We start from the raw sequence: 11,434 nt of genomic DNA, 5'->3' as shown, positions 1-11,434 counted from the left end.
TAGTTTATTGTACATGTACGATGTGTTATCAATTCTTAATTAAATTATACCATAGTAGAACTATACACCTCACCATACTGGTATCTAACTATACATCTCACCATACAGGTATCTAACTATACATCTCACCATACTAGTATCTAACTATACATCTCACCATACTGGTATCTAACGACATCTCACCATACTGGTATCTAACTATACATCTCACCATACTGGTATCTAACTATACATCTCACCATACTGGTATCTAACTATACATCTCACCATGCTGGTATCTAACTATACATCTCACCATGCTGGTATCTAACTATACACCTCACCATACTGGTATCTAACTATACATCTCACCATACTGGTATCTAACTATACATCTCACCATACTGGTATCTAACTATACATCTCACCATACTGGTATCTAACTATACATCTCACCATACTGGTATCTAACTATACATCTCACCATACTGGTATCTAACTATACATCTCACCATACTGGTATCTAGTGTTTAACTATACACATCACCATACTGGTATCTAACTATACATCTCACCATACTGGTATCTAACTATACATATCACCATACTGGTATCTAACTATACATCTCACCATACTGGTATCTAACTATACATCTCACCATACTGGTATCTAACTATACATCTCACCATACTGATATCTAACTATACATCTCACCATACTGGTATCTAACTATACATCTCACCATACTGGTATCTAACTATACATCTCACCATACTGGTATCTAGTATCTAACTATACATCTCACTATACTGATATCTAACTATACATCTCACCATACTGGTATCTAACTATACATCTCACCATATTGGTACCTAACTATACATCTCACCATATTGGTATCTAACTATACATCTCACCATACTGGTATCTAACTATACATCTCACCATACTGGTATCTAACTATACATCTCACCATACTGGTATCTAACTATACATCTCACCATACTGTTATCTAACTATACATCTCACCATACTGTTATCTAACTATACATCTCACCATACTGGTATCTAACTATACATCTCACCATACTGGTATCTAATTATACATCTCACCATACAGGTATCTAACTATACATCTCACCATACTGGTATCTAACTATACATCTCACCATACTGGTATCTAACTATACATCTCACCATACTGGTATCTAACTATACATCTCACCATACTGGTATCTAACTAAACATCTCACCATACAGGTGTCTAACTATACACCCCACCATACTGGTATCTAACTATACATCTCACCATACTGGTATCTAACTATACATCTCACCATACTGGTACCTAACTATACATCTCACCATACTGGTATCTAACTATACATCTCACCATACTGGTATATAACTATACACCCCACCATACTGGTATCTAACTATACATCTCACCATACTGGTATCTAACTATACATCTCACCATACTGGTATCTAACTATACATCTCACCATACAGGTATCTAACTATACATCTCACCATATTGGTATCTAACTATACATCTCACCATACTGGTATCTAACTATACATCTCACCATACTGGTACCCAACTATACACATCACTATACTGGTATCTAACTATACATCTCACCATACTGGTACCCAACTATACATCTCACCATACTGGTGTCTAACTATACATCTCACCATACTGGTATCTAACTATACATCTCACCATACTGGTATCTAACTATACATCTCACCATACTGGTATCTAACTATACATCTCACCATACTGGTATCTAACTATACATCTCACCATACTGGTATCTAACTATACATCTCACCATACTGGTATCTAACTATACATCTCACCATACTGGTATCTAACTATACATCTCACCATACTGGTATCTAACTATACATCTCACCATACTGGTATCTAACTATACATCTCACCATACTGGTATCTAACTATACATCTCACCATACTGGTATCTAACTATACATCTCACCATACTGGTATCTAACTATACATCTCACCATACTGGTATCTAACTATACATCTCACCATACTGGTATCTAACTATACATCTCACCATACTGGTATCTAACTATACATCTCACCATACTGGTATCTAACTATACATCTCACCATACTGGTATCTAACTATACATCTCACCATACTGGTATCTAACTATACATCTCACCATACTGGTATCTAACTATACATCTCACCATACTGGTATCTAACTATACATCTCACCATACTGGTATCTAACTATACATCTCACCATACTGGTATCTAACTATACATATCACCATACTGGTATCTAACTATACATCTCACCATACTGGTATCTAACTGTACATCTCACCATACTGGTATCTAACTAAACATATCACCATACTGGTATCTAACTATACATCTCACCATACTGGTATCTAACTGTACATCTCACCATACTGGTACCTAACTATACATCTCACCATACTGGTATCTAACTATACATCTCACCATACTGGTATCTAACTAAACATCTCACCATACTGGTATCTAACTATACATCTCACCATAATGGTATCTAACTATACATATCACCATACTGGTATCTAACTATACATCTCACCATACTGGTATCTAACTATACATCTCACCATACTGGTATCTAACTATACATCTCACCATACTGGTATCTAACTATACATCTCACCATACTGGTATCTAACTATACATCTCACCATACTGGTATCTAACTAAACATCTCACCATACTGGTATCTAACTATACATCTCACCATACTGGTATCTAGTATTGAACAATATAATTTCATCAGTAATCTTATTTCAGTGCTTTTCGTGTTGAAATCATTCCACTAAAATATGATTGTGATTATTTCATTTTCTATATTATATATCTATCTACATGTATATATATATATATATACTGTAAGGTGTGCCAATTGAAAACTGTGTAAAATCAGTTACACGGTAAAAGAGTGCGCCATTTTATGTCTACACACCCAGTATGTAGTCTCCGAACTCAGAAAAACACTGCTCACTATACAGTCCAAGGCAGTCAGAGACTATTCTGCGCCTCAACTTCAAGAAATCTTTAGTTAAAGAGTAAGTCATATTGTACAGGATGTAGAGCTACTATATGACATTCTATCTAATATCAGGGAACTACATACAAAACACGTTTAAGGAAGTATGAAAAGACAATTTAGTAATCAGCTCTTCACGAAGGCCCATCCTACTGCATACCTTTAACCTGGATCTAATGGTTCATGTTAGAATGAGTGCCAAAGTACGTCTGATTATCTCACCTGTACTTCATGCCAGGTAATTGATTAAAACAGTCGAGCAGTCAGAGACAGGTAAATGAAAGGAGTCATCCTGCCAATTGCAACAGTGTGTTTGTCTCAAGTGGGTGGTGGGTCAAACAACGAAGATTTGAGATCGAACATATTTTACATATAGACCAAGCCTGTCATAAAATGAATGTTAATGGACGAAAAGGTCAAAGATCACGTTTTTATAAACCAAACCTTTCCTGTAGTACACTAGAAACTAAATATATACAGTATATCATAATAATTGAAAAAATTAAGCGCGGGGGAATAAATCAAACGGTTGCAGTAAATAATTTCAGGATTGAATTGATCAAATGTTCAAAATCCAAACTACTGTTATATACTGTAATATTCAAGATTCTTGCTATCTTCAAACAGAATGATAAAATCCATAATTAATCAAATTATGAAATTTATCAATTTCGTGATATTCTTACATTTGAATCAGTAAGAACTATTTACGAAACAATTATTATATAACCTGTCGACTTCGTGTCCTAATATCACAACAATTGTAATAAAGACGTATTTACTTACCGATAAGGTCTTAAAATGACTTGGTGACATTGTTCTACCGACACTTAGGTAACCAGTCGGTGATAAGGAACGCTAGTTCTAACGACACCACACTAACCATAAGACAAGATGTATGGCCCATTTGTCCTCCTGCTTGTGGCAGTTTCTGGTGAGTTTTGTTACGTTTTGTTTTTGCTTTCTTTTAGTTTTCACGTTTACAGTTGATAAAATTCGTAACAGGAATTAACAATGTATGCGTTTGATATTCTCTTAGTATTGAAACACATGTTCTGTGTATTTATATTGATTTTTTCACAAGAATGCGATACATTTGCAAGAATGAATCAATTAATGGCAACATTTTCGTTAAATTCCTTTAAAACTATCAAACCATATTTCTTATATTCCCTACATCTTTATCTTTTTCATTTAAACTCTTAAATATGACACAAATTTCTATTCTAAAGATCTAGGATTATCATGACCCATACAAAGTGTATTCTTTGTTAAGATCTACATATTTATCTGTTTTAAGTTGGCTCAACATTCAACATAGGGCATACGGCATTCAGAATATTCAGTTATGCCAGGTCGACATACGACATTCAACATTCAGAATATGAACGTTGTGCCAGCTGGACATACGACATTCAACATTCAGAATATGAACGTTGTGCCAGCTCGACATACGACATTCAACATTCAGAATTTGAACGTTGTGCCGGCTCGACATACGACATTCAACATTTAGAATTTGAACGTTGTGCCAGCCTGGAGACTCGACATTCAACATTCAGAATTTGAACGTTGTGTGAGCTCGACATACAACGTTCATCATTCAATTTTTGGTTGTTTAATGAGGTTATTATATTGTCTTCAGTGATTGCCATGGATGGATTACACAAGCGGGCGAGTTGGTATTGTTCTAGTATCAGACACCGAGCGTGTTACCCGTACGGAGAACATCTGTTGTGTGGCTCCGATAACTACACCTACTACAACAAGTAAGTTAGTTAAAGATGCAACCGGAAGTAAGGTTTTTCAATCCGGAAGTTATTAGCCCGGGAAATTCAGAGATATCTTGCAGAGTTTAAATCATTATGCATACGTAAACCATCCTTGCAAGTTTGAGATCTCGTGAGATGTGTCGTAGTCTTAAAAGTTTGAGATCTCTTGAGATATGCCGTAGTCTTGGAAGTTTGGGATCTCGTGAGATATGTCATAGTCTTTAATATGATTGAAATTACAGCGTACAAATACCATCTTAGATTGGTTTTCATTTCATATGAAATTTTATAAAACGAGTTTTAATTTTTGTTGTTGTTGTTGTGAGCCTTGGTATGAAATGAAAACAAATTTAAAATACATTCATCACATTACTGAGAAAGTGAACATTTTGACAGGTTTAAAAGCTGAAATGTAAAGGACAATGGATTTCTTGCTTGCGTAGCCAATGAAAAACGCTCCAAAGTATATTACACTAGTGACGTATGTAAAAATATTGAATGGTTTAAATAGTTTTATCAACGTTGTATAATTTTGATCACGAGCGAGCGATATATTATCTCGAGCGCTTACAGGATGCATGCTTACTGATATACCAAATAGTGTACACCTCAAATGAATTTATCAATACTCATGCTGTTTCCTTAAGAATTAAGATGTTTGCTAATGAAAGATGTTACAACTATGATATCTTAAGTAACAAATTAATATATTAAATCCATATTGTGACAACAAAACAGTCACATTTTTTCTTTGTTTAAGCCCAACCATTTCTCAAACACATATGATTTCATCCTTATCTTTCAAGGCGGTTCTCCTTATTATCTGCTATCGTTAAATATAACAATACGATTATGAAGCAATTCATACATAAAATCCAAACTGAGCGCTCGAGACAGTCTGTCGAGCATTCGGGAAGATATAGAAAATAGTACTATTGTGTGTGTCCCAAAAATGTACAATAAATTGTGTTAAAACAATTACAAAAGTGTATCAGTTAATTTTAGGTGCGATTTCTCGAAGTCCCACTGTCTGTACAGTTATATACATGTGGCCCATGAAGGTTCGTGTAACGGCGAGAGCCACCTGACTAGTAACCTCACACAAGGGGAGCTGCTACTGCTCCAGTTTATGTGTGCCGACATTACAGGACACAGATGTGAGGAGGACTATGATCCGGTGTGCGGTTCCAACGGTGTGACATACATGAACGAGTAAGTTCTTTATAACCTAGATTTTAACCGTCCTGTTTTAATGTATTATCTTATAAAACACAAGTTCCCTCTCGATTCGTTTACGTCCTTGATGATGGCGAATAAAATGGTTTGCAACGACTACGAAGGCATAATCAAATCTAAGAGTACAAGGGACTGTGAGTTTGTGTAAGTGGATGCACAGGAACTTGGCACCCATTGTCGACTCCAAGGGCCAGATATATATAGTATATGTATGTTTATATATACACAAATGTATTTGAATTTTTCTTGATGTTAATTATAATAATTTAATAGTTTTTTTGGCATTTTAAAGACTACATCAACATTTGGATAAAGGAGGAAGTGGGGAAGGGGGGAGGTGGCTATCAGCTTTCCCAAATACTAGCAACATAAAAAAAGACTATACGTATTCTACACACTCTAGGATACTAGTAGGGCCAAAACCAGATCATCAGGCCCTTCTCAGCTAGACAGGTATCATGAAGTGTGTTTGTGGTTCGTGAAAGGAAACAGCCTCAATATCATCTCCCTGTTCAGTGAAGTAGGTACTTAGTAGTATGAAACACAAAGCACAGTAGAGTATACTTCCGTATACGGGGTTCCTTGTACAACTTACTCGCTACTAAACTTACCCACATTTCAACGTAAACAAGAGAATATGGTGACTGGTGTGTGCCATTTCGTAATTTTGCCCAAATGATCTTCGCATTTCCACAGCGACAGAACGAAATTTCAATGTTACGCAAAAATGAAGTCGCTGTATAGCGAACCACAGTATTTCTCCACGCTGTTAATTGTTATTTCACCCTGCCGCGCGAAATATAACTATAATATACACTAGGGTTGATTAATATGCTATGAACCTCGTATTAAGGAGGTACTCAAGGATGTTCTTTTTAAGTCATACTATTCTCTAACTATATAGGGCCGTGTACCCAAGGACTGGTTTCATTTGTTTAGTTTATATCGACGAGGTAGCACACTAAAGTAAACAAGACAAGCGGCTTTTGCAAAATGGACAAATCGGTTAGGGTAAGGGGTTAAGGTGAAGGAGTCTGTCATTGCCATGGCTGCCCTTCACGATTTTAGCTTTAAATTGATTGAGCATCCGCCCTATTCACTTGATCTCGCTTAATCAGACTTTCTTCTATTTCCAAAACTGAAAACAGCTATTTTATGCACCCTAACCCTAACATGAAATTGATGACTTTCTGAACATTCAAGAAAAAGAGTTCTACGAAAGTGGCATTGAGGCTCTTAAAAGCCGATGACAAAAGTGTATAGATACTGAAGGGGTTATGTTGAAAAATAATACAATATGTCCGGCAAAAATTATAATCCTTCAATATAAGGCTTATCAATCGGTCCTCGTATATATAAATATTTTTCGTTCATTGATGCGATATAACGATAATCACTGTTATCTCGCTGTAAAATAACGATAAAACTCGCTTGGCTACCCTGTGAGGCAAAAATACGATAAGCTTTCGGTGCGCAAAGACAAAAAGTGTCGTTACCTTGCCCTACAGAACAACTGGACGAAGCTTATCGTTATCTCATATGGCTGGGCCATCTAACGATCATACATTGTTGAAATTTGAATATATTATTGAGAGTTTGATATCGGGAGACATAGCAAACTTTCAGTTGCCAATAGTTATTTTGGATTATGAAATACTATGTTTAGTTTTAATCAAATTGGAGCGGCACGTTATGTGCTATATATGTCGGAAGTATAACTTCCCGTTTGGCAATCGCCTCTTCAGCTGAAACAATAGCGAGCCTAACGGTTTAACTTCCTCGTTTTCAGGTTTCTAATTGGATTATCGGCTCAATATCATAATTTATTTGTGAATCATTGTGGGAAAGATTACTAAATAAAGCATACCGTGGTTGATATCAGTTATAGATGTATTATAATATATACAAACAAAATGTTGATAATTCGACCTTTAAATGAAATCGTAAATTTTTTTGGGAATTTTAGAATGACAAAATATCTGAATGACGCAGTTTAATTAATGTTGGTTCTACTGTATCTTACACTTAAGCGGTATTGACATTTGTTTATTTCCTGTGTATGTTTTGTACATCTCGTGCAAAAGAACTTCCTGCTATCCATACAAGTACTGGACCAATGGGATCATATATAAGATAATTCAAACTTCACCCAAAATCACTTCATTCCTTAAACACACTTCTATCAAAAGGGACTCGGGAGACCGAAATCCTCTTCATTTCATCTTTCTTTTATATGCCAACTCAAATGATCAATATATTGTATTTGGGGCTGACTGCATACACAAAAACAAGAAGAAGAAAAATGTTGTTTTTTTCTTTTCTTTTTTACAGGTGTGAATATGAGCAAGTGAGATGTATGCATAACTCCCTCACCATAGTCAGTAGGGGCCCATGTACGCCTCTAGTGGTCGGCTGAACCAACACATATCACCACTACCTGTTTAAATACATTTAAATAAAACGTACTTGTGTGCTCTAGTCTTTTGTTTTGATAAACTGCATTGTTATTTCCTAAAAAAAAAAAAAAAAAGATTTTTTTTTTAAATGTCCGTTTTAATTGATGTAACTACATAATGTGCATAGCAAAAATGTAAGGAACTTTCTTTTACCTTGAACATTATGTGAGAAATGATATTTTTGTATGTTGAAAATCGGTATGTCATTATTGCAGGTATGTTGATGATGATCCAGCGGAAAATAATTGTCAATATCGCCTTAATGACGGTTATGACAGTGAAAATAATTGTCAATATCTCCTTAATTACGATTATGACAGTGAAAACAATTGTCAATATCTCCTTAATAACGATTATGACAGTGAAAATAATTGCCAATACCTCTTTAATGACGGTTATGGCAGTGAAAACAATTTTATTTAAGATGATATTTTCTGATATTTATTCATTCAAGTTGAAAGTCATTTCCCTAAAAACTGGACACATTTCCATGCAATTTCCATGTTTCAAAACAATAAGTTTAAATGAAAAAGTCAGCTACAGTGCTTGATAGTTTTCCTTGCAACTTTCAAAATACCCTCGCTGGTACTATTTTATTTCAAAACAAATATTTTACAGTGGTATTTACGATTTCTGAGCCAGCTAAACCGGAATAACTGTATTCATACATTTTTGAGTTTGTGAGTGATCGTTAGGTCGTCATAATATTTAACATCTAAATGGACGTACACTCAACTGATCTTTAATAAAGGTGGCTTATCGCCAGTCATATAGGTCACAGTAAATCATCGCATTCCTTTTACAACACACCGCTCAGAAAAGAAACGAGATTAATATTTTGATATATGTTATATTAGTGAGTCATTGAATTAGTTACTTTCTAGACAATTTTAGGTCGATAAAATATACATATGATTCTGAGAGTTTCAACGTTGGAAGGCTATTTATGATTGTGATTTGTACATTAATTATATTACAATGATTATAACGATATTCTGGAAAAAGTATTTTGATTTCGAAAACCTATGTTGAGTGAAACTCTTCTGGGACTATCTAGGATTGAACTATTTTGTAATAAATTAGGTTATCATTTTTAATATTTAAATGTACGTACACTTCACTGATCGACGATTAAGATTAAGGCATATCACCATATGGCACCGATTACATTAACTTTCTACGGAAGACCGCTCAAGTCAGAAACGAGATCAGACGTACATTGTTGTATATGTTACTTTGACAATGTTGTGATGGGTTATATGAAGTATATTTGTTTAAACAGTATTTTATCTAATCCATAGACGTTGCATACAAAAATACAAAAATATCAGTTTATAAATTTCAAAAGGATCTGGAAACAGACTTCAAGCTTATATCAATCAATCTCCCTCAGAAGTTCAGCATGATAGCGGTCAAGTTACACCATTGCTTAATACTTTTACAATTTACATAGATAGAAATATAAATGAAAAGTATATATGTAATCTAAGAAAGAAATTTATATTTAATGTTTATTCGTTATTAATAAGTTATTTTCCAGAGTTTAAATATGATATATATTTGTCGTATTAAATTCGTCCTGTTAAAACAAATTCAAATGGCGAAAAACTGCCAAAGCGAAATAGCGAAGAGATGAATAAGCGCATAAAAAACAATTAGGCCGATGAGTAGTTTAACGACACCCTTACTATTTTCGTTGTATTTATGCATTTTCCATCCTATTTTCTTAAACTGGTTGTTTTTCCCCCGTTATTATACTGACTCGTTCACAAAGCGAAGAGTCTAAATACCTTGCCTTCTATCATAAATAATGCATTCGGAGTAAAATAGAAAATATGTGAGTGTGGTGAGAACGGAAGGAGACAACGAGGGAAAACACATTTAAGCGTCAAACAAGGCCAGTAGACTTGACCAAGAGGTGGAAGAAGAAATATTCTAATATATACCAGAATTGACCTATTCGAAACAAAATAGAAAATGGATGAGTCTGGTAAGTAAGGAAGAAAACAAGAGAAGAAAATTTAATTAAAACGTCAAGCAATGTCAGTAAGCTTGGCTAAAGGATAAAGAAGAAATATTCAAACTATTTTTATGATGAATATTTTGCACATATTTTCTTCTTGATTTGTGACATGGGGTATCGGAGACATTAAATGGTATCAACTTTATAGTTACGAAAAGGTTAATTGTGAGAGGGTGAAATTCTAGCGATATTTTACACAGTGCATGCAGATTCGTCACGTTCTCCACACATTGCAAGTGTAACCTTGGTAAATACTAGCCGCAATATACCTCACGGCTAGGGAGATCTTGTCTTTAGCTCGATCGGTTGAGCGTAAGACTAGTAAGCCAGAGGTCCCGGGTTCGATCCCTAGCGGAGGCAGTGATTTAAAATTTAATTAATCCTGCGCTCTGTTACAATGGCGCCCATGTAGGGACCCGGGGAAAATACTCAGGATTGCTCCACAAGCATCGCTGTTACTCCTGGAAACTCGAGGACGAGTTATTTCCTGGAGGGGGAGTATGTAACCTTGGTAAATACTAGCCGCAATATACCGCTCGGCTAGGGAGATCTTCTCTTTAGCTCGATCGGTTGAGCGTAAGGCTAGTAAGCCAGAGGTCCCGGGTTCGATCCCTAGCGGAGGCAGTGATTTAAATTTAATTAATCATGTGCTCTGTTACACAAGTTTCAAGTTACCAGTTACCTACTGTTAGTATATGAATATATATAGCTTGCATAACGAACACAAGCCATTAAAACTAAACCGAGGATTTCCTCAGTAGAATAGACCCAGTAGAGTGAGACAAGGGTATTGCCATATATACCAAGCCTACATAAAGAAGTAGTTTATTTGACGTTTGCAGTTACCTTGAAAGAACCATTTTTA

General features: G+C 35.2%; 1 protein-coding gene across 1 annotated transcript; it reads left to right on the top strand.

The window, feature by feature from the left end:
* Positions 1-3,908: 3,908 nt before the first annotated feature.
* Positions 3,909-8,555, top strand: LOC117332887 (ovoinhibitor-like). Its single transcript, XM_033891951.1, has 4 exons — positions 3,909-4,016; positions 4,728-4,851; positions 5,860-6,066; positions 8,422-8,555. Exons 1-4 carry the CDS (start codon positions 3,977-3,979, stop codon positions 8,504-8,506), a joined length of 456 nt encoding a protein of 151 aa, XP_033747842.1. The 5' UTR covers positions 3,909-3,976; the 3' UTR covers positions 8,507-8,555.
* Positions 8,556-11,434: the final 2,879 nt, after the last annotated feature.

This window comes from Pecten maximus, chromosome 8, assembly GCF_902652985.1.
Source record: "Pecten maximus chromosome 8, xPecMax1.1, whole genome shotgun sequence".
NCBI classification, from domain to species: Eukaryota; Metazoa; Mollusca; class Bivalvia; order Pectinida; family Pectinidae; genus Pecten; species Pecten maximus.
This window is presented reverse-complemented; position numbering and strand designations above follow the sequence as displayed.

Excerpts from the sequence above, each read along its gene's own strand:
- LOC117332887 (XM_033891951.1), top strand. The coding sequence starts at position 3,977 with ATGTATGGCCCATTTGTCCTCCTGCTTGTGGCAGTTTCTG. Across the intron at positions 4,017-4,727 it reads CCTGCTTGTGGCAGTTTCTG|TGATTGCCATGGATGGATTA; the intron begins GTGAGTTTTGTT and ends TATTGTCTTCAG. Across the intron at positions 6,067-8,421 it reads GGTGTGACATACATGAACGA|GTGTGAATATGAGCAAGTGA; the intron begins GTAAGTTCTTTA and ends TCTTTTTTACAG.